At 35.5% G+C, this 27,001-nt stretch overlaps 1 protein-coding gene across 31 annotated transcripts in view; it reads right to left on the bottom strand.

The window, feature by feature from the left end:
* Positions 1-4,967: 4,967 nt before the first annotated feature.
* The window catches only part of FGFR2 (fibroblast growth factor receptor 2), a 157,569-nt gene continuing 135,535 nt past the window's right edge, over positions 4,968-27,001 (bottom strand). For all 31 annotated transcript variants that reach the window (XM_087964427.1, XM_087964414.1, XM_026669517.2 and 28 more), the window contains 9 exons: positions 23,715-23,866; positions 21,628-21,749; positions 20,233-20,343; positions 19,061-19,251; positions 15,591-15,713; positions 13,962-14,032; positions 11,568-11,705; positions 8,570-8,675; positions 4,968-5,655 (listed from right to left, as the gene is read on the bottom strand). In XM_087964427.1, coding sequence (XP_087820553.1) covers positions 5,491-5,655; positions 8,570-8,675; positions 11,568-11,705; positions 13,962-14,032; positions 15,591-15,713; positions 19,061-19,251; positions 20,233-20,343; positions 21,628-21,749; positions 23,715-23,866 — 1,179 coding nt within the window. In that variant the 3' untranslated portion in view covers positions 4,968-5,490. The remainder of the gene's footprint in view (positions 5,656-8,569; positions 8,676-11,567; positions 11,706-13,961; positions 14,033-15,590; positions 15,714-19,060; positions 19,252-20,232; positions 20,344-21,627; positions 21,750-23,714; positions 23,867-27,001) is intronic.

Here is a 27,001-nt window from a genome sequence, read left to right as displayed (position 1 = left end):
GAATCATTATCACATAGTCATTCAGCAAATCTAGCTTCTCCCATTGACTTTGCTTGTTAAAAGCCAGTTGAGAAGGTCACAAATAAGGGGCTCCATAATGAGTCAGTGAAATATGCTTTCCTTGAACACCAGTTCTGATTTCTTTTTAAATAAATGAAATATATATTTTTAATGCTTTCAAACCATCATGGGGAAAAAAGATAATTTTTTGCCTAAGGCATTTCTGGAATCTTGGGCCATAATTGAAACAAGCTCTAACTTAAAAGAATATCCCAAAGTTCCTTTAAAAATAAATAACTTTTCCTTTTGCACTTTTTGCAGTATCACCACCTTCTCTTCTTTCTTTCTTTTTATCCAAGAACTATGGTAACAGTAATAGTTCAGTCATATTAAATTTCTCTATTGCTTTATATAGCTTTCTAAGGGCTCCACATTTAAAACTTATCAAACCAACCATCAACTACCTTCTCTTACTTTCTTCTTAGTTACAGCTCATTTATGCCAGGTATGTAGCAGATCTGGCCAAATCCTGCTTTGGAGATATTCTGTGTTTTTTAAGTAGGTGGAGGTGAATTTGGACATCAATTTTGTGAATGAGTTGGCCCGTCACTGAGTAGAGAAATAAGCTGTACAAACAAACAATGTACATAAGCTATTATTTCTGTTTTCAAGGATGTCACTTTTTGAAGTGTTGCCATCAAAGCTAAATATTGTCAGTCCAGATAGTTTATGTATAATTAAACACATTAAAGAGTTAATACTGTGCATATTAATTGTACACACCATTGACAGAACATACCTCAGCCTATGAAGCAATTAAAAAAAATAGGAAAGAAATGGTGGGGACTTTTTTTAGCCACTTATAGTGGCTTTTTTCTAATATGTCAAAGTGGCCAATTTATTATTTATTTTTATATTGTTGCTTTATTATTTTTCACAAATAACTCAAAGATAACTAACATATCCAACATACCTTTCTTCTATTATCCCAACAGCAACCTTGTGAAGTTGGTTGGGCTGAAAGAGAATGTCTGGCCCAAAGTCTCTCAGCTGCCTTTCATGGCTGAAGTGGGGCTTCAACTCATGGTCTCTTGCTTTCTAGCTCAGTACCTTAACCACTTGACCAAACTTGTCTTCCAGTCTGCCTCAAATGTTTTGTAAGATAGGTTGGAGAGAGAGGGAGGAGAGGGAGGTCTTAAAGTCACTCCTATTGGAGCAACCTCCCAGTCTAGTACCATAACCACTGCACCACACAGTCAGTCTTCACCCATATTGATGCTGAAAATAGACTGTTCAGCTACAGGAATTCAAGGATGCAACTCTTGAGATAATTGTTCTATTACCAATATCAGAAAACTCTTTTAAAAGAAGAAAAACAATTGAACTGTGTCAATCATTGCTCTTTGTTCCATTGTGTTACTTTTCTTCCTCTCTCTCTCTCTCTCTTAAATCCAGAAATAGTGCTGAGTGTTCTCTAACCATTGCTTTTTTCTTGTTAATTGTGGCTTTGTAGTTATAAATTAGTGGATGTTTTTGTGGGGGTAGCAATCTACCTGGACAAGTTGTGCTTTAAAAGTACATCTCTCAAACCAAATCTGTTCTCAGGACAAGATAATGCTAAATCATTTGACAGTCTTAAGTATATTTACTCCAACACCCGTGTGGTCATTTCACGGGCTGGCATTGAGCTTACATTCCCAAATGTAATATTTACTTTCCAGTTTATACATCTCTGTGGCAACAAAGTGTGTGGAAGACGTACTATATTCTACCGAATATAGATATAAAATATTAAACTATGCCAGAAATAAATGTCTAGACAAAATAGTCCATCTCGGTCACTGGCTTCTCCAAAATATAAAAGTGGTTCTTGGCAGCTTAAAGTCTTTCTGTAAGATTTTTCTTTTTCTTTTAATGCCACCACACTTTCCAAAAGTAGGGGCATCTGTAAAAAAAAAAAAAAAAAAAAACCTTCCAGCTCTTTCATAAATCCATCAATATAAAATAATAATAGTTATTTCTGGAGTAACATGGTATGAAATATCACATCACATATAGCACTTAAGATGGCATTGTATTATTTTGATATACTATGCCAAATAAAGCTTGATTTTTGCCAATTCCATAATTTACCACTAACATTTTCATTACATTAATTTCCATAACCAATTCATTTCCTTATTATGCAAAAGTCACCCAAAATAGCTTGCCAACAGCCAGCACTCTGCCTATTGTGTCCAGGTTTTTAACATTCTAATCAATTACCCAGTAACCATGGGTAATAAAATATTATAGCCAATTTATAATAACTAATCAGGGAGTAGATGTATTCTGGGAAAAGCGGGTTCCCTTTCCCCCCATTTTTTTAAAGCATACATTTCTGTGAGGTAATCTAAAAAAAAGAATAATTTATAGAAATTGTAAGTGTGGTGGAACTTTTAAGATTGTTATGGTAGTTAGTAAATATACTGCGCAAGACTTAGAAACATTACAAGAATGCCAAATTTAGCTACTGTATAGCAAGCCACTAGAGAATGGGCACATTAAATCTTACTCATAGCTATTATTTCCTAATCATAGTTATAGACCACTCATAATTAGCATTTCTTAATGATAGTTAAACTATATAGAGACCTCCAGTGAATTCTACCTAGCTTACTTAATTTTCTGCTTGTTGTTTGTTTCCTAATACTGTACAATAATGAAAATATATCCAAAACATAAAAGAATATTCTAATGGTGGGTATCTTGGGGAAAGATTTTGATATATATTTGTGTTATGGAAGAATCTGGAAGTGGAGAAAGATGTTCAGGAAATATCAACACACATGCTGATGTTCTATGAATCTAAATCAAATCATAAAAATATATAATGTCCATTCTGCAGACACTGTAGGGTTGCATTGTATTGGCACTGTTGGTTAGAAAGCACCAACCACGTGTGTTGCAATTAAAGAACTTTAAAATATAAGAAAAGATTGTGGTACCCAATGCAGACATCCACCAACCACCATAAATGGACTTGCTGATGCAATCTAACATAGTTTGGAGTTTATTTGTGCATCCCATAAAATAATCCAAATTTGAAATCACTGTTTAAAATATAAGTTAAAAAAAACCTAAAGTGAATGAAATATATTTTGTAATGTTAACATTAATGCCTGTGGAAAACTTCTAATTGTTAATGCAAAAGGAAATAACCTTTTATATATCCCTGTCCCTCCTTTGTTAAACAAGTCAGTTTGAATTTCATTCATATTACACGGTTATACCCATCTAAAATTGTCTCAAGTGTGAAAACATAATGTTTTAATTCTGAAAAGCATGTTACAGGAATCTAATATTTCTGGCTAGACACCAATGTTTAAGACTGGATAAGTGGAATTATTTGTAATGATTTGTAATAAATAGATATAAAATAACCGTCCAGAAAGATATTCCAATGAAGTTCCAAAATTGCCATTTGCAACTTTCTCAATTTTGTTACTTTAATATGAAGATACTAGCTGGATGCCCGTGCTTTGCAATGAAACTATGTGATCGGGTATGCAGGAGCCCAGGCTTTCCTTCTTCCCTTCCTCCTTTCCTTTCCTCCAGGCAACTGGCAGTTGGAACAGAGTTCTTTTTCAGGTGGGGAAGGGAGAGTAGAACTCCTTAGCATCAGAGCATGTTAATTACTGTATTAAGAAATACTAATGATCTAATGGTCATTTCGAAAAATCCTTTCTTAGCGAGCACCTAGAAGCCAACACATGCCAAATTTCGAGTTTGTAGGCTTTACGGTTCTGGAGATTTTGTAAGGCTGCGTGAGTTGTCTTTTGCTTTTATATATATAGATTTTAAAAAAACAGTGCTACATCAAAACAGCCAGAAACCAGTGTTAGATATTTAGTGCAGGTAGTCCTCGACTTACAACAGTTCATTCGAAGTTACAACAGCACAGAAAAAGTGACTGATGACAATTTTTCACACTTATGACTGTTGCAGCATCCCCAGTCATGTGACCAAATTCTAATGCTTGGCAACTGACTCATATTTATGAGGTTACAGAGTCCCCGGGATGCCCTTTTGCGACTTTCTGACAACCAAAGTCAGAACCAGATTCATCATGTTACTACTTAACAACTGCAGTGATTCACTTAACAACTGTGGCAAGAAAGGTCATAAAACAGGGTAAATTTCATTTAACAAATGTCTCACTTGACAACAGAAATTTTGGGCTCAATTGTGGTCGTAAGTCAAGGACTACCAGTAGTTTCTAGTCAAATGCATGACTTGAGGACACTTTAAAATTGTAGCACATTTTAGACAAGTTAGAATACATTCTTATTTTAAGTATTTCTAAATTTTGTTCGGTGCCTGTATGTGTTCATCCCATTAAACAATTACCTAGATATAAATTGGGAAAACTTGTGAAGAATGCTTTTCTAAATGGTTATGTTTCTGCCTTGTTCTTTAGGAGTTATGATGTGTAGGAGTCACAATCTTGAAAGGTAACAATGCAGGAACTCAAGAAAGAAAAAGATACTTTGTTGATAAAGGACACATTTTTATTTTTGAGAGTTTTGGTTTTAGTTAAAGCAAGAGACTCTCATTCAACATTTGAAACCCAAGTTAATCAGAACTTCAATTTCCAGAATTAGTTATATACTGTAAATATTTCTCTCTTTTAAAAAATTGACAACTAGTAACTTTTGAGCAATATATCTACTAGTTCTTTGTGCTGTCTGCATAGAAATGCCATTTAAATTACAACATAACACAACCCTATAAAAGATTAATTGTTTTGTACATTACCAATTAATTAATAAATTAATGATATACCATTTTCCCTGAAAGTAAAATATTTTTTCACCTTTGGATTTGAAGGAAAGAGGATGGAGCAGGGAGGAGGAGGAGGTGGTGTGGAGAAGGATTGGAAAGAATATGCAAGAAAAGTAGTTACAAATAGCTGTTTCTTAAAAAAAAAAAAAAAAGATTCATTTCCTTGAAGTGGGAGATGCATTTTTAAATCAATACAAAAAATAGTTCATTGTAAATATATAATATATATTTGTACATATTTGATTATATTTACATACATCCAGCACTTATATATTGCATTTGTGCTCTGTAAGTGTGTGTCAACATATATTTTCTCAAAATATTACAAAATAAACAAAGAAGGCTGGTCTGAAGTTTGCCTCAAGTCCAACTTGTCCTTTGACTTTAGAAAGGCTGTTTTGGCTTCAGGGCCAAAGAGCTAACTTGCTAATGGGTTTCCACAAATGACCCATGAAAATTCTTCTCTTCATAATATTGGGTGACGTCCCAAGCTATTGCTTTTTTTTTCTCCAATAATTGGGCCACTTTTTCCCAATTTTGGTTTTTCTTTGGTCCTTATATTTCTTATGTACAAGAAAATCTTGTGTGTCTAAAGCAAGAGACTCTTTCTCACATGGTAGATAGACGTTCTGGTTTCATTCCTTTGTGGAACAGCAGAAGTTCTTTTCATGTTTTGATACTTCCATTTATATGTTGGTACTTAGGGAGGCAAGGTTCATAAGACATGGGATCGGAAGAAAAAACAGAATCGTCCCCTGAAGAACAGGAACTCCTGGTATCTGGATAGCTAGGTGAATACTGTTCCAGTGGTCCACTAAGGTCTAGGTATTCCTGAAATGAAAAATAAACAAGCAAGTCAATCTGTATTGCCTGAAGATGGTACCATGCTTCATACAGTTTAATAGACACATGCAAAGTAAAAACAAGCAAGTGGAGACCTTTCACATGATACTAGTCACAAGTGTCTCTTCTTTACAATGTACATCCCCTTTATGAAAATTACTGGATGACCTGCTTATTATCTCAAGGCTTAGGCTGGTAGAGACTACCTAAACCTACATAAAGCTGCTTAAGCCCAAAAAGACGGCTACATGAGCTTTGCAAAAGTATTCACCATTAAGTTCAAATTAGTTGGGAAGAAGAAAAGAAGGAGATCCTTCTTTGCAGAAATCCATCCTACAAAATGTGCTGTAAACTGTCACCCTCATTAACTTTTAAGTGAGTTTAAACAGCTTTTTAAGCTGTTCTTACATAGATACTATATTAGAGGGTTTTAATTTTATGTTGATTTTTTAAAAAATGTAACAGGGAATTGCTTAGGTGGGCTTTGGTCTTAATAAGCTTTTATTAAATGCATTTATAAATAAACAATACACTGGTCTCACAGGAACAGTATGGAGGTAAGAGAACGGCGAAGGAGAAAGGTTCCATTCTCAATTACCATTGGAAGAATGGGATAAAAATAAAATAGCAACTCCTCATAAAGCCAAGTATTTTCAGGGAGATATGAAAAAGGAAAACCAAAACAACAGCAAAAGGACTTCTGAGGCATATGTACTGTATATGTTCCAACATCAACTTCAACCATGCTATTTGAAACACATACACTAACCACATCAAACAAAACCTTTTGCCATGATAAAAAAAATAAAACAAATTTTCACCCTACAGAGAACTATTTTTGTCCAACACATGGAAATGATTTACAGAAAGAAAGATCATTTCATTCAATTAAACTGACTGTTTTATAATACCTTGACATTTCAATGAGGGTAAATGAGCTGCAGTACAATGTACTTTTTTGTGTGTTTTGTTTTTGCTACATGAATAATTGTGAGACCCAATCAACTGAGCCATTCTTTTAAGCAAGCATCAATGAAATCAGCCAAAATCACGCAAAGAATTGAGCGTTCCTCGAAAAAGCCATTTAAAAAAAAGGATGCAAAGGAACATCTTACTGCAAGAATAGTGCCCACTGCATTTCTATGAAAGCAAAACCAGCCATTGGATCAACCAAACTGAAAGCTAGATTAAAACATTTCTAGAAATAACAGTTCTGGCAGGAGAATAAAGTTATTTTTCTCCTTGAATTGCTTCTTCTCTTTCAACTTCTGCAGAACAGCTGTTTTCATTTAAATGCAATCGTTTCATTTGCTAAAACATATTTTGGTTCTGGGATGAGAAAAAAACAATTGTATAAAGCTAGGTTTTCAAGCACTTTTCCTATCCACCATTAGAAAAGTCAAAATAGTTAAGACGGTAATGATAAATTCACTGTAAAATAAATAAGACCAAAACTCATAGCAAAAAAGAAATTGTACTGAACTTTTGATTACTTCCGTATCTTATAAGCATTTTTTTTTTTCATGTCTGGTGTCTGTTATCTCTATGTTATCCAGAGACAAGATGCATCTCATCAGAACATGCAGCATGGTTAAACTGTGGCGCCTCTTGCCATCAATGGCAAAGCTCTCATTGACTTCAAAGAAGTCATAATTTTCTCATATAAATTGGAATGACGGCTTTGAGAAATAAGATGGAGCAGGACACCTTTGGCACAAATGGAAGGAGGAGGAAGCTATTAGAAGAAGATTGCATGCATGTGATTTCAGCAGATTCAACGGATTTATGCGGTCAATACAGGGCTAGAGCTAATTTATGCAATAACTCTTACTCAGTTTCAACACTTGAGGTAGCCATTGGCATAGGCTCGAAGATGTAATTTTTACTGTCACATTCCAGAATATCTTTCCCTTGTTATTATCCAAATGTATTCTACTTTCAAATAGCTTCCAAAAACTCTTGGAAAAAAACCATACTTCAAATTAAATGTAAGTTTCAGAACTTGTATATCTTAGCCATAACATATCCCTCCCTATTTTTTTCCCATTTAAAATTCTGGTACAATATTCAGACTCCTAGGTATATTATGTACAAATACTAAATTTCTAGTGTATCATCCTGTGTTAGCAAAACTAAAGAAGTAGAGCAGAACTAATAAGATTAGGTTTGATTCTAGATTATTTGTTTGTATGTCCATGTGCATGTGTGTACATATACTTGTCTGGGAAAGAGGTTTAGGGTTAGGGCTAAGATTAGCAAATAGACATTGACATGCTTTCTAGATTATACACATCAGTCAATGTTGATAGTATTCCAAAATTAGAAGATCCAGATTATTGCAGCATAACCATCTAGACGCTAGAGTCAAGTTTTATTATCATTATCATTAGGCAAGGATTCTTCAATGTGTCTATTTGACTCTGCAAAGTTTAGAAAGCACAGTAAAAGATAAAAGGGTTCCTTTAACTCATCATCAATGCATTATTTGAGTGATATAAGAGACAGCTCAATTAATTTTATTGGGACCTTGAAAGAGAATGTATTTGCAATTTAAATGAATCCATTCTGTCTGCCATTTATACAACCCTGCTGTTTCCCATTTGTATAAGAAACAAATTAAAATAGTAAACTTGGGAAGAAGTTACAAATAAGCCTTTAAAGGTCCATCATTCCATCCCCAAATATATGTCTTGGCCAATTATCTTATCTTACACCTTGTAGGTTACTTTATTCTACTCAGGGATGGAGAACCATGCCCCTTTTATGACTGCTAGCTCAGGAATTCTGGGAGCTGAAGTCCACAAGTCTTAAAGTTGCCAAGTTTGGGGACCCCCGAAGATTACCTCAACAACTCATATTGTCATTCTTTACTTAATGTTTAAGGAGCAACTATTTTACTCACCTCATTAGTTGTAAGTGTGAGGATACGATCTAAATCTTCCACAAGCTGTTTAAAAGTAGGTCTCTGTGAAGGCACTGCATGCCAACAATCTCTCATCATCATGTAGCTGTGGAAACCAGCATTTTATGAAGTTAATTAATGTCACTATGGCAAATTCATAATATCTCACTGCTGTTCAGCAAGAAGTCAGGATGTATTCACATTTTACATGTCTTTAAATATTTTGCTCTTTAAGAAAACATGTTTGTGGTCCAGAGGATTGGAGATGAATTTATAACTAGGCAACATAATTCAGTATGTTTAAATATCATTTTTAGACAATTAGTTGAATTTGCAATTAGAAATTCTATCAGAAGAAAATATATTTGTGGACCACTTTTAAGGGTGAATGTGATGTTTTTGTAATTTGATGCCATGATTTTTCCGCTTACATTAAAAACAAGGTAAAAGAACAGCAGGAAACTCTTCTTTCCAATGCTCATTTAACAACTATGAGAGCATCCTGTCCTTCAGAAACCAGTGCAGAATTTTAAAAATGTATTCCCCTAAATTCCTAACTCACAGATTTGATGGAGAATTTAATCTGATGGAGAATAGATGGAGAAAACCCATTTGTGCTCAGTTCCAGGTAAGTTATACTGGCTCTCATTCCCTATTTATGTTTGTCCTTACTGGTGTTATTATTAGACTCTAGAACAGTGATCCCCAACCTTTTTTATGCCGCGGCCTGGTACCGGCATCAGCTGGCGCCGCGTGCCCGGCACCGGCATCAACTGGGCGCCGCCATCTTTTTGCGAAAAAGTGCTTCCGGTGACCTCACCGGAAGCACTTTTTCGTCAAAAGATGGCGGGCGCAGCTTTCGGTGAGCTTTTTTCGGTAGAAATGGCTTTCTACCGGAAAGCTCACCGAGCAAGCGCTATGCCGCCATCTTTTTGATGAAAAAGTGCTTCCGGTGAGCTTTCTGCCCGGAAAGCTCACCGGAAGCACTTTTTATCAAAAGATGGCGGCCCAGCAACCAGCAGCCCAGTAAGACTTGTTCCGCGGACCGGTACCGGTCCGAGGACCGGCGGTTGGGGACCCCTGCTCTAGAGCAATGATTTGTATAGGGAAAAAAAGATGGATCTCCAATTGTTGTTGAATTACAAGTTCCATTATATCTGTTGCTTGGCTACAGAAGCTGGAGCTATTGGGAATTGGATCCCTCCCTGGCTGTCAAAATCTTCCTTTGCCTAAAATAAATATTATGCAAAAAAATCATTAGACTTGAAAGAGGTGAGCCTTACTGAACAAGTCTTTCTAATTCATACTCTCCTGTTTAATGTTTATATTTTAAAAAGAAATTATAAAAAGAAGTGAGGTTATCAACACTGATCCCATCAATTCCAAACCCCGAATTGTGTATTAGTACGGGGGAACGGAACAGTAAATCGTCTAACTTTGCTCTCTGCTCCTCGTGTGTGATCATTATTTCCACCCTCTAGATAAATGAAAATTAAATTAAATGGGCATTGAATATCCCATTAATGGCATTCCACTGGAGGTAATCCTAATGCTGCACTAAAGAGAAAAGGCTATTCTAATTGTCTGGAAATCTGTCCAGATTGTACTATAATTCCAACATAAGTAGAAGATAGAAAGCTTATTGCTGATTATATGAGAAATCTGCGAACCATATGCTAGGACTGCAGAGGTTCAAGGAAAGCAATCTGAGGGGGTTATATCCATGTGAGTTAGGTAAAAGCTTTAAATGCTTTTCAAATGCTTTTCTGGTCCTGAACAATTATTTATTTAAACAAAATAAACTCTTGCCTAATTCAAGCTAGATAATGATTTCTGATTGTTTTTTCCTTCCTAAAAAGACTTTGCTTTCATGTACAGAGCAATCTCAATTTAGTGGGTGTTAATGCAACGGACTTCAGATGCAACAGATAACATTCCCATTAATGTTTTATCTCATTTCTGTAAAGACATCTTTTATACAAATGACTTAAAATAGCACAAATGGTATCACTCTGGGTGATGTTTTCAAATTTAAGATCTTGGAGGATCTTGGAAATAAAGGACAGACTTCTTCCAAATGTGTTAAATTAAGGTTTTGCTCTATCAAAAAAGTGGAGCCAGAGAAAAAAGCAACAAAAGAAAGCAACATAAACCTACTCCATGACAGTTAGTCCTCGGTTTACAACCATAATGGAGCCCAAGATTTCTGTTCCTAAGCGAGGCATTTGTTAAGTGAGTGTTGCCCCATTTTGAGACCTTTCTTGCCACAGTTGTTAAGTGAATCACTTATGAGTTAGTCATCAAGTGTCCTGAATATTGATCACATGACCATAGAATGCTGCAATGATTGTAAGTGTGAAAAATAGCAATAGCATTTAGACTTATATATCACTTCATAGGGCTTTACAGCCCTCTCTAAGCGGTTTTCTTAGACTTATATACTGCTTCATATTTATGATGATTGCAGTGTCCAGGGGTGAGGTGACCCCCTTTTGCGACTTTATGATAAGCAAAGCCAATTGAGAAACCAGATTCACTTAACAACCATGTTACTAACAACAGCAATGATCCACTTAACAACTGTGGCAAGAAAGTTTGAAAAAAAAAGGGGGGGGGGGGAAACTCACTTAAGAAATGTCTCACTTAAAAACAGTGCTGTTGGGTTAACTTCTGGTCATAAGTTGAAGACTACTTATATTTCCTGCATTAATAGTGAAGTGCACAACTGGATGCTGTTTGGATGACAATCCCCATTTGAGAATTATAAACAAATATTTTTATAGTCATGATGAAATAGTTATTAATACTTCCTATCAACTATTGCTAGTTACGTTTTTAATCCATTTGAGTAATTGCAGGAGAGAATGTGAATTGTGTCCTGGTATTCCAGACACTGTTTTCATGACGCATTTACTTAAGGAATAAAAGGACAAAAAGTGAATGAAATCACAAATGCATGTTAATCCATTCTATGTATATATGTCCAAAGAGCTCTTACAGTTCATTGGTGCAATTGGCAGGTTTGTCCATTCTGTGTCCTTCTTTAAGCAATTTGAAAAGCTCTTCCACTGGAATTCCTGGGTATGGTGACCCACCTAAAGTGAAGATCTCCCACATTAGGACACCAAATGACCACCTGAAAAAATTAAAAAAGGGAATAAAACTGGTGGCCCGCAGGCCAGAGGTGTCACATGCAGGCCACGCCCACCCCAGCTCCGCAAAGGGGAAAAACTTCATGAAATGTCACATGACAACGTGATGTGGCAAATTTGACACCCATGTAATAAAGTGTGTGTGAATCAGACCAGTGCAGAATTTTACCCTATAATTAAATCTCCACATGTAATCAAACATGCAGTATAGCCTGAACATAACCAAATTTAGAAACACAATTAAAATGTAGAATGTATAGTGTTCCTAAAATAATGTAATACGTAATCCAGCCTATGCAATAGATGTGCCTAAACCCTACAAAATTATTTACAGTTGAAAATTAAAGAGTTACAATTTAAAAAACAACAACAAAGGAATGGTTTTGTTGAGATTGGTTCAAAATATTAAACTGTGCAGAAGTTTTTATCATGGTCCAACCAGAATGGGAGAAGTTCTCCTGCCTAAATGAAACCCAGAACAGTTTTTTGTTGACCTGGAACCTCTATAACTACAGTATAACTCAGACTCATGTACTCCATTCTTTGAGGATTGTTGAGAAAGGGGTGGTCTTCCAGCTCGAGGTGGATGCATTTGAATAAAATTGATAATCAGGTTCCATTTTGGTTGGGATTTCGTCTGGAGTATGGATTAGCTGACATTCTTGATGGGATTGTATTATCAACTGGGTGGTCTTGAGTGCACTATTTATTTCACATGTTGATGACACCCAAATCTATTTCTCCTATTGAATAATACAATTGGTATCCATGAACATTATCTAAATGTAATGGATGAGAATGGATGAGACAGAACAAGCTGAAATTAGATTAAAAAAGAACAGGTTTGCAGATTGAAAATGCTCCTGGATTTCTGTCCTGGATTTCAGGTGTCAGCTGTGATGAGGAATGTGTTTACCTAAGTAAAGCTAATATGCTAACTAAAGCTCTTTCTGAGCTGGTTGGGCCAGAGCATTGGCTAACCATATCTTGCTACAATCCAACTCAACTATTGCAGTGTATTTTACATGTGGCTATCCCTGAAAAGTATAGTTGCAACTGGTAACAAATTCCAGAGACAGAGTGTTATCCAGTGCAAGGACAAAGATCACATTATGTTTACATTAAAAAATCCTGCCAATTATCTCTTAGATAAAATCTAAGACATTGATAGTGAATTTAAATAGCTTGGGGATCTGATTATCTGCACTTTTTGTTATGAATTTGCCAGTTTACTTCAATGATCAGGAGATCAATTTTTGAAGATGCTGCCGTTGCCAGAAGCTCAGCTGTCTGGAGCATGCGAGAAGGCTGTCTCCAGTAGAATTCTAATATTATGGAACACTCCTCCATATGTTCACCTTTCTCTCCATTCATCTTTCCCTCTTCCAGTATTTAGGAAATTGTTTTTATTATTTTAAACTGTCATGAAAGTTTCTATAAAGAGAAATCTGGGATATAAGCTTAATAATAATAATATGAAAAAATGACCAGGATGAAAAAGAATAATTAGTTATATGGATCAGATGCTTAGGCTATGGCCTCATCCCATAGTTCTTTTGGCAATCCTTAGAGAAATATATAAAAATATTGTTTTCTGACAAATGTCATCTTGTACTGCACAATTCAAGATATAGGACGCCCAAAATTACTTAGTTGAGAATATACTGCAAGTCAAACAATTTAAAACAATGCCTGGGCAGTGTGCACTAAAAAGTGGTTTAGTGGAAGAAACCTGTACTTCTGAGAAGAAGTCAGATCATTCATATGCTCTGAAGCTAACCAAATTAGTAACAGAGCAATGTCTAAGACCATTTTTTTTAAAAAAAATACTTGGGAAATGAAACAGCAATCAAGAGTTTCAGAAAAGCCAGGAAGGAGAAACCTACTTAGAATAATATTGCTGAAAGAAAGAGTCCACACATCAGGAATGAAATTGAAAATATTCATTGTTTTCTTTGGCTTTTCAGTCTAATGCGTTAAAGCCTTTTCTTATTCATTAAAGACAGGGAAAAAAACCTTACTAAATTTCCCCAAGTATAGTATAAATATGTCCAACTTGTGCTATAGTAATTAATTTCCCATGATAGTCTGAAAGTTGAAAGGAAAAGTTATATGAGATATAATTAAATCAGTTTAATGTGTGTTTTATTATATGTAATTCCATTTCATTGGAGGAAGCTGTAAATTCATTTGAAGAAGATAAAAGAAGATAAGATAAGATATAAGATAAAATTACTTACACATCACTTTGATGTGTGTAAACTCTATCAAATAGTGCTTCTGGTGCCATCCACTTTACAGGCAGTCGACCCTGGGCATTTAATAAGAAAAAAAAGATTAACAAATGAATTAACAAATAGTGCCGCACATGGTGAATGTCAGCAGGTTGGCAAAGATTCATTTAAACTACACCAAAAAGAAGGGAGATGCCAAAGCAACTTTGTATGCAACTTTGTATGCAAAAATAAAGTCTCTCTTTACTAAATCTTGTGACTCATTCATAGTTTTGTGAACAGAGTTGTAAAGAATTCACATCTGAAACAGACAATAGAGCTTCAGATTCAACAGCAACTACAAAATATCTGCATCTTTCCTTGTAGAGATGGGTGGGCTCAGGAATATACTCTTCTGTGCTCAGGAGGTGTCATGGAAGTGATAACAGGATATCAGGAAACAGGACAACTCCTTTAAGAAGCTGAGGACAGGTACAGAGAAAGTGCTTGTGCTGGGTCCAAAATAGTTTTGCCAGCTTTGGATCTGAGCACTGCACATCTTTATCTTATGATTGTTAATTTCTATGGACCTGGAATTCAACACTAAAACACCCAGGATTGAAAAGAAGAGAAGATAAAAGCTCATTATCTTTTATTATCTCTTGTATAATATTCTAAACTTTCCAAAGAATTCATACAATCCAGAAGGATTTTATTTGACCATATATCCAGAAATAAGTAAAATGGACTGCAGGCATTTGCAAATGTTTTTTCACTGACAGAATCTTCTCTTATTTAATTATTGAAATTATAAAAAACCCAAATGACTCCAGATCTAGCCAATGTCACTCATTCACAGCAGTCCTAGAGCTGAAGACAGTCCATAGATGGATAACCACCCACAGGGAAAATGTAAATGATTCGGAGTATTCATTCAGAGATTTCTCTAGAAAAATACAGTAATTTTCTAATATTATTCATACAGACAGTTTTCATACCGTCAACCTCGATGGCTTTAGGAATGTAGCTTTAATCAAATATATCTTTAAAAAAGGCTCATATAAGCAGCTGTCTGTGATAAGGACAGCTTATCGTATTCATAAAGCTAAAGAGGTTGACAGTATGAAAACTGTCTGTATGAATTCGATATAAATGAAGACGTTGTATACTTTAACCAGGAGAATGACTAGAACAATACCAAGATTCCAGGAAGCCCAACTGAAACATGGCTAATCAGAAATATTTACAGTACTAAAATCAAATGTTACATAAAGAATGTGTCCCACAAAATCATCCACTGAATGACCTCCACAAAGTATGTGTGTATAAGTCCACAATTCTCTCTATCTCAAACAGACCCACAAACTGAGAGTGAAATAATGTTCTACAGTTTTAACAGATACTATAAAAAAAGAGCGACTAAAATTTATCCCTTATAAAGCATCGTGTAACATGTACTCTTTCAGGCTATGTAAGCAGATAACCTTCCCTTCCTAGTAAAAAGGAGTTAGGAATCTTTACACACTTGCCTATTATTTTCATTCTTTGATTAAAAGTTAGGCTGCTGTACAAAAAGCCCATTAAGAATGCATTTGCCTTACTTAAATGCACTGGAAAAAGATAGTGGATCAAGTGATAAGACTGCCATTCACTTACATTAGTAGTCTTTTTATAATAATCTATATTGTTGATGTCTCTAGCTAACCCAAAGTCAGCTATCTTCATGACATTATTTTCAGTAACCAAAACATTCCTCGCTGCTAAATCTCGATGGATGCACTGCAAAAGAATACAATAAAATGAGATACGAAGAAATGAGAAACCCATCTGTAACATGATTCTCAGTTGTTTTTTTTAAATGTCATTGTTTGAAACAGATACTTACATGAGACATTTACACCAATGTAAAAAAACCATTTCAGGTAATTAAAATACAAGATATTCCACATGATTCAAAAGATTGAGGACACATTAATTTATATATACTTATATTTGCTTTTTGCCCAACCCATCCACAAACAATAAGGATTGTCTTGATGGAGCAAACAAATAAACATCAGTAATACACTGGGAAAAGAGAAAGATCTTTAGGAAACTCTGTTTTAAGAGATTGCTAGAAAAATAAAATTAAATATGGGGAAATAGAAGATATACTGATGTTTATTCCTGGGTTCTACATTCAAGAAATCATTTAGAAACTAGGTTTACATTTATCTATTTTTATTCAACCTTTTTTTTACTTGTGATTATCTAAATTTTATATTTACAAAAATTAATTTAAGATTTTGACAATCTTGTTCCAAACGTCTTCCAGATCTTTGACACTTGATTGCAAAGCAAATGGAACCTACAGATTACTACTCTGCTCGTCTGTTAGTTTGCAGGTTAACAGAACTACACAATTATGTATGCTGTGATTCTTTTTAATGTATGTCAAAATGTTCAATTTAAATAAATACAAAATGAAGTTTATAATATTTGAAACTAGCCTAGCTATTTGGGTGAAGAAAAGCCACTCTTGACTTAATTTATTTTTCTCTACTACATGTAGAGCTACAATATATCTTATGTAACTGGAACGGAAATTAAGAGTTTTTAAAATACAGAATAAGCAAAGAATCAAATGTTAACCATTTAAAATATAGGGAGCCTGATTTTTTTTTTAAAAAAAAAAATCAGTATTAACAGGATATAAAAAATGAATTCAGTCTTAATTTTGCCATGAATCCAGATTTCTCTGTGTTACGTAGCTTGCAGTTCTTGGCCTTTTAAAATTAAGCTGACCTACTATTTTTATACATTATGCTTTGCATTTTCAGGTTTCCAAACCACGATAAACTATTCATTTGTTCTATTCATCTCCAGGGCTTATTGTTGAGCATAGAACAAATGAATCCTAATAAAGCATCTTTAGAATATAATGGCAAGAGCTGAATTCAGAACCAAGAAGCAAAAATGTATGGCCATGTGGCCAGGTGTAAGGAATAATGTAATGGTCCAATATCTACTCCCAGTAATTGTTTGAAACTGAAACACACTCTTATGCCAATAAAGCTGTTGTGAGTTGAAATTCAATTGCAAAATTATACTGTCACTAAAATAAGCAGTTTAAAAAAGAGGTTTATAAACTTATCCGATCTAACTCTCAGATTGAGGCAAAGTTTCTTTTATACTTAAACAATATCTTCCAGGAGGTATTTTAATCATTTCAAAGCTTCCCAGTAAAATATTTATATCCTTAAAAGTATTCCAATCATATACGTCAAATGTTCTGAAAGCAGTTTTCTTAAAAGTCAGTCTAAATTCTTTGGCTACTTAAAACCTGTTGATTTTATCTTCTGCCACTGAAACGCAGTACTATTGTACATGGAGATATAACATAATTAGTTTCTGTTGTTGTAATGTGAGCATTAAAAAAAAAGCGACCAAACTCTTCCTGGGGGAAGAAAATTTTGCTGGATTGATACATGCTATACTAAGAAATTCAAGAAATCTGTACTGTAAGAGAAGAAACTACTTCTAAGCCAGGGGTGTCAAACTCGATTTCATTGAGGGCCACATCAGGGTTATGTCTGACCTCATGGGGCCGGGGTGGGCATGGCCAGAGTGGGCATGGCCAGCTCGACATCACTTGTGTCAGGGGCGCCTATGGTGGCCCAAGCACTCTGCCAGTGAAAACGGGCTTCACAAGCTCCATTTTAGGCTGCAACGGCCTCCTGTAACCCTTTGCCAGTGAAAATGGAGCTAGCAAGAGCTGTGTGTGGCCCTTCCAAGCACTGTTTTCATTGGCAGAGATACCAGGGGCTGGTCCTTCGCTGTTTCCAGGGCAACCCTGCGGGCCAGATCTAAGCAACCTGTGGACCTGATCTGGCCCATGGGCCTTGAGTTTGACACCCCTGACATAGATTAACACCTATAAAAATGTTGAGAATATCGTGGGCAGCTAAAACAAGCTGAAGGATCATCAAACAAAGAACCCAGAATTCTCACTCAAGGTACAAGGGACTAAGCTCAAATTATCCTAATTCAGACACAATATGCTCTCGGGGAAAAGCTCCAATGCTGGAAAAGGTGGGAGGAAAGGAAGGAAAGGATGACCAGCAACAAGATGGATGGACACAGTTATGGTTGGGAGACTTGAAAGGACAGATTAGGAACAGGTCATCTTGGAGAAAATCTATTTATGTGGTCACTAAGAATCCAAAAGCAACTTGATGGTATATAATCAATCCATACATACATCAATCAATTGCATAAAGATAAGAATTACTGAAACAATTAAACAAAGTGCTTGGACAGCAGAAGATAAATGTTAGCCCTGCTGTTTCAATTATTGTTACTTATAATAATGGGACACAACCCCTTTCTAAGCATGTCTCCAGAATTTAGAAGCAAACAGCTTTATTATCACTATATTTCTTACATTTCCGGATATTTTCAAATTCATAGTCATATCTTAATTCATTTATAGTATAGTCTTTAATTTTCAAACGTGGATAATCTAATGCCTCAAAATGGAAATTAATCTTTATATAATATTTATTACAATAGTTATAAGCTTCTAGCAAGTTCTAAAAATAAATTGAAACATAAAATCACCGAACTGGTAGTTACACTGGTTGGATCCCACTCCTGGAGAGCATGCTAGAAACCAGGAGACTGTGTGAAAGCTATCTTTGGGCCAATGACTCTGTCTCAGCCCAAGGAAGCAGGCAATGGCAAACCACTTCTGACATATTTGAGGCGAGGGGTATGGATATGGGCATGTTTTTAAAATAGTATTGGATTGCTAAATGTCCAAAAGTAATAGAATGAACAAATACACAGACATCTTAATGTATGAAGTACCAGCATGATCAGTCTTTCATTCTCATTTTGGAGATTTATTGTGATTATATACTGTGATTATGTTCTCACAGACCTATCGCAACCGCATAAATATAATCAGTTCTTTTGTTACATATAAGTTTTGTATAAGAAAGGGCTGGGACTCTTTTGTATCATATGCTGATCTTGTTCTTTAAATGTAAAAGAGTGCTCTTTCAGGCTGGAAAATAACATCCTTACGTGACAGTACCAAACTGCAACGGAAAAACTTTTTTTAAAAAAAAACAGCACTGGCTTACCTTTTGTGATGCTAAATATTCCATTCCTCTTGCCAACTGGTATGTACACGAGACTAAGTCTTTGAATGTCATCTGTTCTTCAGGAACCCTGTTAATATCAAATGAATATTCCATTCCTGGTGGACGCCGGGCTCGCAAATATTCTCGCAAATTCCCTTTGGAAGCATATTCGACAAGCACATATAGAGGTCCTTTAGAATAAGCAAATGTACAGCATGAGGAGATATTGTTGTGATTCATACTCAGAATATCAATTCAAAATATTTATAATACAACCACCCCAACATACACAAAAAAGGCAAACCAGTTCTATTAAAAAAATATTTTTTTGTGCTTCACTATTATATCATCTAGATCACGGGGTTCAAACTCACGGTGTCACGTTGCCATCACGTGACGTATTGTGACATTTCCCCCCTTCGCAGAACTGGGGTGGGTATGGCCTGCCCGTGACACATCCAGCCTGCAGGCCACCAGTTTGACACCCCTGATCTAGATCATGATATACATAGTGAAAGATATACATTTATCATTAGGATTCAAGTGTTATTGAAAAATTGGGGGGAAATGTAATCCTTGCATTTTCTTCTCATGGAAAGTAGAGGTTAAGATATTGGAAAATGAATCGAAAAGCAAAGCAAAGCAAAATTATTCCCCTGTGTATCTCTCTTCCTCTTCCCCCCTCTCTCTCTTAAAACAGAGTCTTTATGCAAACTATCCATACTAGTTGTACAGTTCAGAATACCACATAAGTACTGTGCTTGCTCTCCTGCAACTTTCCCACAGACTCTAGAAAACTAGAATAGGAAAATCCATCAATGGAGTGAGAGCAGTTAATAATCTTTCCAACTTCTGAATTGGAGGGAATTAAATTGCAAAGGCAGCAAAAGAAGGGTGGAGAGATGTAATAATATCCCTAATACTGTAATACAGTTATGCAGCAGAATTAATGATGTGAAAAGCGACATCTATGTCCAAGCACACTATTTCTGAGTTTTGTTTTACTTTTCAAGTAAAGTATAAGTATGCTATTCATTGGAGTCTCTCTACTGGCCTTTGGACTGACATTTTCATTTAGCCTATGCGGAATGAAAATAAAAAAAGTTGCATGTTGCACAATCAAATGATATTGTTTCAGCACTTTTAGATTGCAAGATCCAAATGACACTCACCATCCTGAGTGCATGCCCCCAGAAGATTGATGATATTTTTGTGTTTCCCAATCATCTTCATCATCTCCATCTCAGACACCAGGTCAGACAAATCTTTCTCTGTGGCGTCATCTATGCAAGACAGAACAAGTGCCATGCAGTTTTAAACAATGCATGAACTCAACTCACTTTTCCATTAACTGATATATTGAACGGATCATCCAGCTAATAAAATGGCAGTTCTGCAGTGATTTATACTGGCCAACCTCTTAGATGAGCTAAAAGTAGCTTGTTTTCTTTCCAAGGAAATTAAACTATGTTCTAGTAGGTATTCTTTCTCCTTTGATTTGTTTTTGCTCCAAAGATCCAGGAGGGAAATCCAAGCAATCTTCTTTCATATTATAAGAGTAACCAGACATACATTTAGATTACAAATAGCTGATTGTGTATCTGTATAGTCATAAATGCATAATAACAGAGTAAGATTTAAATGCATTTCTATGAGCCATAAGAATGGATTCTATTAAACCATAGTAACTTATTGTAAAGTTGCCTTGGCTTTGAAAGGATCTCCTTTACTGTATATCTTATTTTATATATCTAATTAGAAGTAAACTCAACTGAGATCAGAGAAACTGTGGATGGGATTGTAATCTTGGTGTTATACAAGAAACATACCAGATATCATTAGCAATAAATCCATTTTATTATCTTCAGTGTTTAAAGCTTTGTATAAGCATATCACACACACACACACACACACACACACACACACACTGTTTTAGAAAACTTGTATCTGAGAAAGTATGGGCCTATCATCCATGTTTGTAGAGGAGTGTCATTCATCAGTAAAGCTTCACATATATTAAGACGAAATCTGAGGATCTCTCATCACCACACTTTTATGTGCTTTCTTTATAAACTTTTGTTCTTTTTGTTTGTTTGTTTCAAAAAGTGTTGGATAATGTCAAAAATGCATTTTGCTATGGATTAATAAACTTAATGTTCAATAAACCAATGACAGCATACAGCAATGGGATTAATTAGCCATGAATGTTTTTGTTTTGTTTGTGATTTGTGTGTGTGTGTGTGTGTGTGTGTGTGTGTGTGTGTGTGTGCCTTTGAATTAGTCTTTTAAGATTTTCTTGGCAGCATTTTCCAGAAGCGGTTTGCCATTGCTTTCTTCTTAAGGCTGAAAGAGAGTAGAACTCACTGTTTCCTGCTTTCCAGCCAGGTGTCTTGATTACTACACCAATAGGCTCTCTTTGTAAATAGCCACTACTAAAATTAAATATGTTGCCAAATACACTGATTTATTAGGAAAACTGCTGAAGTCTACAGTGAATTAAATGAATTTTGGGCTTCAGAGACGATGAAAGAAACATGATTTGCAGAACTTGTCACTTGATTCTTTACCTTTCAACATTTTCACTGCAACAGTAACTGCTTCTTTTGGCCGGTCTTTGTCGATGCCCATTGCTTCTGCCATGACAACTTGACCAAAGCATCCTTCCCCAAGAGGCTTCCCTAGCGTCAACCTGGGATGTAAATCAAGGATTAGCATAAAGCATCTGATGAACAGTTGAAATCGGTGAAATACAAGAGTGAAACATAAAAGAACCTTTCAGCAAATCATTTTGACTTGGACATTTTTTACAAAGAACTAACAAGGGTATTAAAATACATCCAGACGTTTGGGCACGTTCCTCCATTCAGCTTTTGAAGTACTGATTCTGTGTGTAATTAATACTTATTGGCAACACTTTCTCATACACTTGGAAGTACCAAAACAGGATTTTATAGCTTGCTTGAATGCTGAAAAATGTCACTGTGATTCCGTACCTTAAAGCACAGAACGTTTTGTCCCAAACTCAGGAATATAACTATGGGTTATGGAATGTCAATAGATCAAATGACTATTCAAAGCTTGAAATATTTTTTTATATATTCTTATGGAACAGACAATAATACCAACTGTTGGTATGTTTTCCAATCAGTGTGAATGCACAATGTTTCCTTTCATATAAAATTAAATGTCCATGGCATAAAACCACAGTTAAGGTAAACGTTCTTTAAAAAGAAAGTTTTAACTGAAAAAGCTTTTAATTTAATCATGTTAATATTAATGAACACTTTAATATATCTGTTAGGAAATGTTTGCTACTTCGACAATAGACAAAGACTAAAGGGTTGTATGCTTAGCTGAGATCATGCTGTGCTTGTTCTGAAACTAAAATTGAATTTAAGATCTTGGCAGAAAGCAAACATTTGCATTGGAAAATGACTAATTTATGTGTTCTTGTACTTCTTATATGAGTTTAAACAATGTTGTCTTTGTGCGCCTACAGCCCCCCTATCTAATAAACCTCAGTTTAAAGAGCTTCTTTCATTACAAATCTGGTCCACCCGTATTTATGCTGAATGCTGTTTTAAGTGTTTAATGCTTTAAGATTTTCCGCATTAATGTTTCCCCTCAGGGAAAGGCTGACAGAGTTATGCATACAACCCCCACTATTGACTAGAATCTTGCAGGTGGCAAGTGAAATGTATGGCACTAGCTTTCATTCACCTAATTACGAGTGTTTCCATAAATATACATGAAATACAAAAAAGCAAACTATTCAGGGATAAATTTTAAAAACAAGTTTGAAGTTTTTTAAAAAATAAGGTGGATTATAAAAACTGGATTACGTAAATCCAAAAGGTTTAACTTTGGTTAAGAATGAGGGCCAACCAGGGTTTGGTTTGAGGTCAGGACTGCAGTTTCTTCATTTATAATATACAACAGAAAAAGGGGGGAAATCCCTGTGTCAGTGTTCCAATTAACAAACTCCAAACCAATAAACTCCGACAGGCATTTTCTCAAAAGTTCCATTTTATTGGAGTAGTCATATTGGTACATCTGGGAAAACCTGAATCTGAGAGTCCTGGGTTTTTCCTTCCCAATAGAAATTCAAAGATCCATCCCCTGCACCCATCAGTCCATCATATGGTCCAATCATCATCTGTCCCAACTGGAGACATCCCTCCAACCACTCCTTTCCCAGGTGCAGGCTTGTCCTTGACTCTGAAGAATGTTATATCTAAACTTCCATCTCTTTCTAAAACCCCTCCTCCCAAATTCCCAGGCACTAAAATGTGGCAGTGTGGAAGATTCTAAGTAAAATATGGCTTCCAAAGCTGACACCCTCTATACCAGGGGTTGTCAACCTTTTTATACCTACCGCCCACTTTTGTATCTCTGTTAGTAGCAAAATTTTCTCTAACGCCCACTGATTCCACAGTAATGGTGATTTATAAAGTAGGAGACAAAACCCCTACCGCCCACCATGAAAGCTGGAACGCCCACTAGTGGGCGGTAGGGACCAGGTTGACTACCACTGCTGTATACTGTGACCAGTTTATTGGCCTGCTGTACTATAGCATTAGGAAATAAAATTATTCTGAATGAAGGATGCTAGAACTGAAAGAGTGAAAGATCATTTTCTTTCATAATGACTTACTTATCTCTTGGGAACTCCCATTTTGGATCTTCTGGTAGTTCATATTCAGAAACTCCAGCCAACATGGGAGCATCAGCATTGGAAGAAAGACGGGTAGTAATTCTCACCAATGGTGTATTGGAGTTCATCGAAGAGCTTGATTCTGCAGAGACCTGTTATTTGAATACAAGATGCAAAAAGGAGATGTAATCTGGGCCCAACTGTTGCAAACTGGCACTAAAAAGGAGGACAGCCAGCTCACAAGTACTAGTTGGTTTCTGAAAAGGAGTAGATGCACTCCACCCAATTGTAATGTCCTGGTGGGAATCTTACTGTTAAAATACTACTTTTAATTAACTTCCTATTAAATTAATCATAGATCCGGACTTCCCTTACTGAATTCTGAATGGATGTTCATATTATTTACTAACTATATTTGTAACAATCCTTCTTCCTTATTGTCCCAAAATGTATTTTTAAAAGATGCTGTGATTATCCTCCTCCTCCCCTCTTCCTGGTACTCCTTCTTCTTTTTTAAAAGAGAAAATAAAAGTTCAGCAGACTAACTTTTCTATCCATTCATACCATTTTAAAAATTTGTTCACACTTACTAAATTTGAACAAGAGATTTGTCAATAATTTACAAGAGAGTTACACTTTATGAATGTGACATGGATAAATTAATCCATTTCCATATTATCAGATGTAAATAATTAATTTTGTATTTATTTATTTAGGATTATTTTATTTTTACAAATCACTTAAGACTGCAAACATATCCAACACACCTTTCTCCTCCTATTGTGCCCACAACAACAACCCTGTGGGATAGGTTGAGCTGAGATAGAGTGATTGGGCCAAGTCACCCAGCTAAGCGGACTAGAATTCATGGTTTCCCACTTTATAGCCTAGTGCCTCTATCACGATGTAACTTCAGTTGGATCATCTATTTATATTTGTGATTATATGCAGATGCATACTTATTCATTCTTACTCTCATGCACACAAAAATAAGTGGGGGGAAAAGTTCAGACCATCCCTGCCTCCATTATTCAATATGAAACATTCAACCAAAGCCAAAGAAAGAAAAAAGAGTTTTCTTAAGCATTATTGGATTATGACCCTGCAAAGCTGCCATTCAAAATATGGGGGGGGGGGGGAATCATTTTTTTTACAATATAATTTGAGAATTATTCTGGAATATAAAGCTTCACTGAATGTTTTATATTTCTGATCTGATATGACTGTTAGATGAACAGATTTTTTTATTCCCAAAATTTAGTGTTCATTTACGAGCTGTTTAACTAACAGTATTTATTTTATAAACATGTAATATAGTTTGAAACCGAAGCTGAAAGCATCAGCCTGAAGATGGTGAGTGGGACCTCATCAAAACATTGCCAAGATACTCTCAATCGTACACGGGAAAAGACCCAAACACGCCAAGACCTGCATACCTCTACCCATGAAAATCTATGAGAAAATATATATAGCCTGATGATAGCAGATGAGATTCTGCTGAAATGTTGCTACAACTTTAAAAGCACAACTATAATGACATGGGAAAATACCTGAACAAAGCTGAATACCATACATATAAATTCCCGCGAAAACTTAAGAAAACATATATATATATATGTTTATTATATGTAATTATTAAAAGAACAGAGCAAAGATAACCTGTAGGAACCCATGTCCCCCAAATACCTCTTCTGGTGTCTCAGTTTCCTTATTCCAGCTGACACGATACTAAGTGAAACTAGAACATGCTGTTAAATACAGCAGTGGTTTCTAGTTTGATCCTGCTTGACAAGAATCTCTCTGGGGCCCACAGAGATTCCATAGAAATTCAAAGATATATGAAAAAGATAAGAGTTCAGTACTTTATTTTGAATAGTGCCATCTGCCTAGAAGAAAAATGATTGGTATATCTGCCCAGAGTCAACCTGTTGAGGTGACTGGCCATAGAATTCAAATAAAAACAAACAAATATACACATAAATAAAGAAGACCTGGGGCAAGACAGGACAGTCTCAAGAGACATCAGGGAAACCTCACCTGATGCTTTGTGCTTTAGAATCAATAACTAATTGTTCCCCTATCCACACATATTTAAGTATGTTAATCACACATTTATTTGATTAGCTCATCATGCATGTGTTATGTATCCCTGCTTGCCAGTGGCAAATGCTGTGCTTTGTGAGATGGTTTTGTCCACCATTCTTTCTTTTTTGGGAAGAAGGAGGGAGGGGGAATAAATAGCTCTTCCAAGGCTGCTATTTAGTTAGATGTCTTAGATGTTGAAATATTTATAATTGCTCATCATTTCTAATTATTGTGGAATCATGGAGGGGAGGGTGAGAGAAAAAGCAGATTGTGATGGAAACTGGTAGTAAAGTTAAAACAAATTTAGCCTAGGGTCATGTGAGAAATGATAGAAGACAGCTTGATGTAAAATATGCTGTTACTAAACAACAGGGATAATCAAATAAGAAAACAAAGGGGAGATTATTTTAATATGAATCCAAACTTGCCAAAAAGTTATGCTCACATTAATTTGACCAAAACAAGACCAGTGCTACCCTCAGTGAAATGACAGAACAGTTGTTCAGGCTACTACAGAAAAACATTTAAATTTTTAAAAAATATTTTCTTGCATAAATAAAAAACAAGGACGTGGGAAATTAGCCACCAATTATTTTGGTAAAGCTGCAACACAATTTTAAATGTTTATTAGATCTGCTGTGTTGTCTTCCATGTACAAATGTGTGAGATATGATAAAAGCAAAGCATTGTGTTGCAAAAGAAAAGGTAAAAAAGATGAAAAAGCAAATCAATAGTTTGGGATAACTGGTGTTGAGAAGGATTAAGCTTCTGGTGAACCATGGCCTAACTATAATATAATATTTTCTCCGTTATCTAGGTTAGGTCATCTAGATGTTTTTGTTTGAGTCCATTGAGTCCATTCCAATGATTTCCTTGTATCCAGGATTCAGATTACTATCTTTAAGAAGGCTGAAAAGGAAAGTTTTGTTTAACTGAAAGCAAGACATTCAATTTTTCATGTGTTTGCTTATATACACAAATATGAGTAAAGATAAAGTGGTACCTCATTACTCATCATTTATTGGTTCCAGGAGGTAGTGGTACCTCATAAAGTGGTACCTCATTACTCATCATTTATTGGTTCCATTACATTATTTCCATAAGAAATAATGTAATGAGTCACAAGGCAGCCAACACTGACAAGTTGTGGCTTCTGTATTGAGTACCAAACAAATGATGATGTTCTGACCAAGGCTTCCTAA

This window comes from Notechis scutatus, chromosome 4, assembly GCF_049901735.1.
Source record: "Notechis scutatus isolate UNSWTSFEM ecotype Mainland chromosome 4, rNotScu1.2, whole genome shotgun sequence".
In the NCBI taxonomy this organism is placed as follows: Eukaryota; Metazoa; Chordata; class Lepidosauria; order Squamata; family Elapidae; genus Notechis; species Notechis scutatus.
This window is presented reverse-complemented; position numbering and strand designations above follow the sequence as displayed.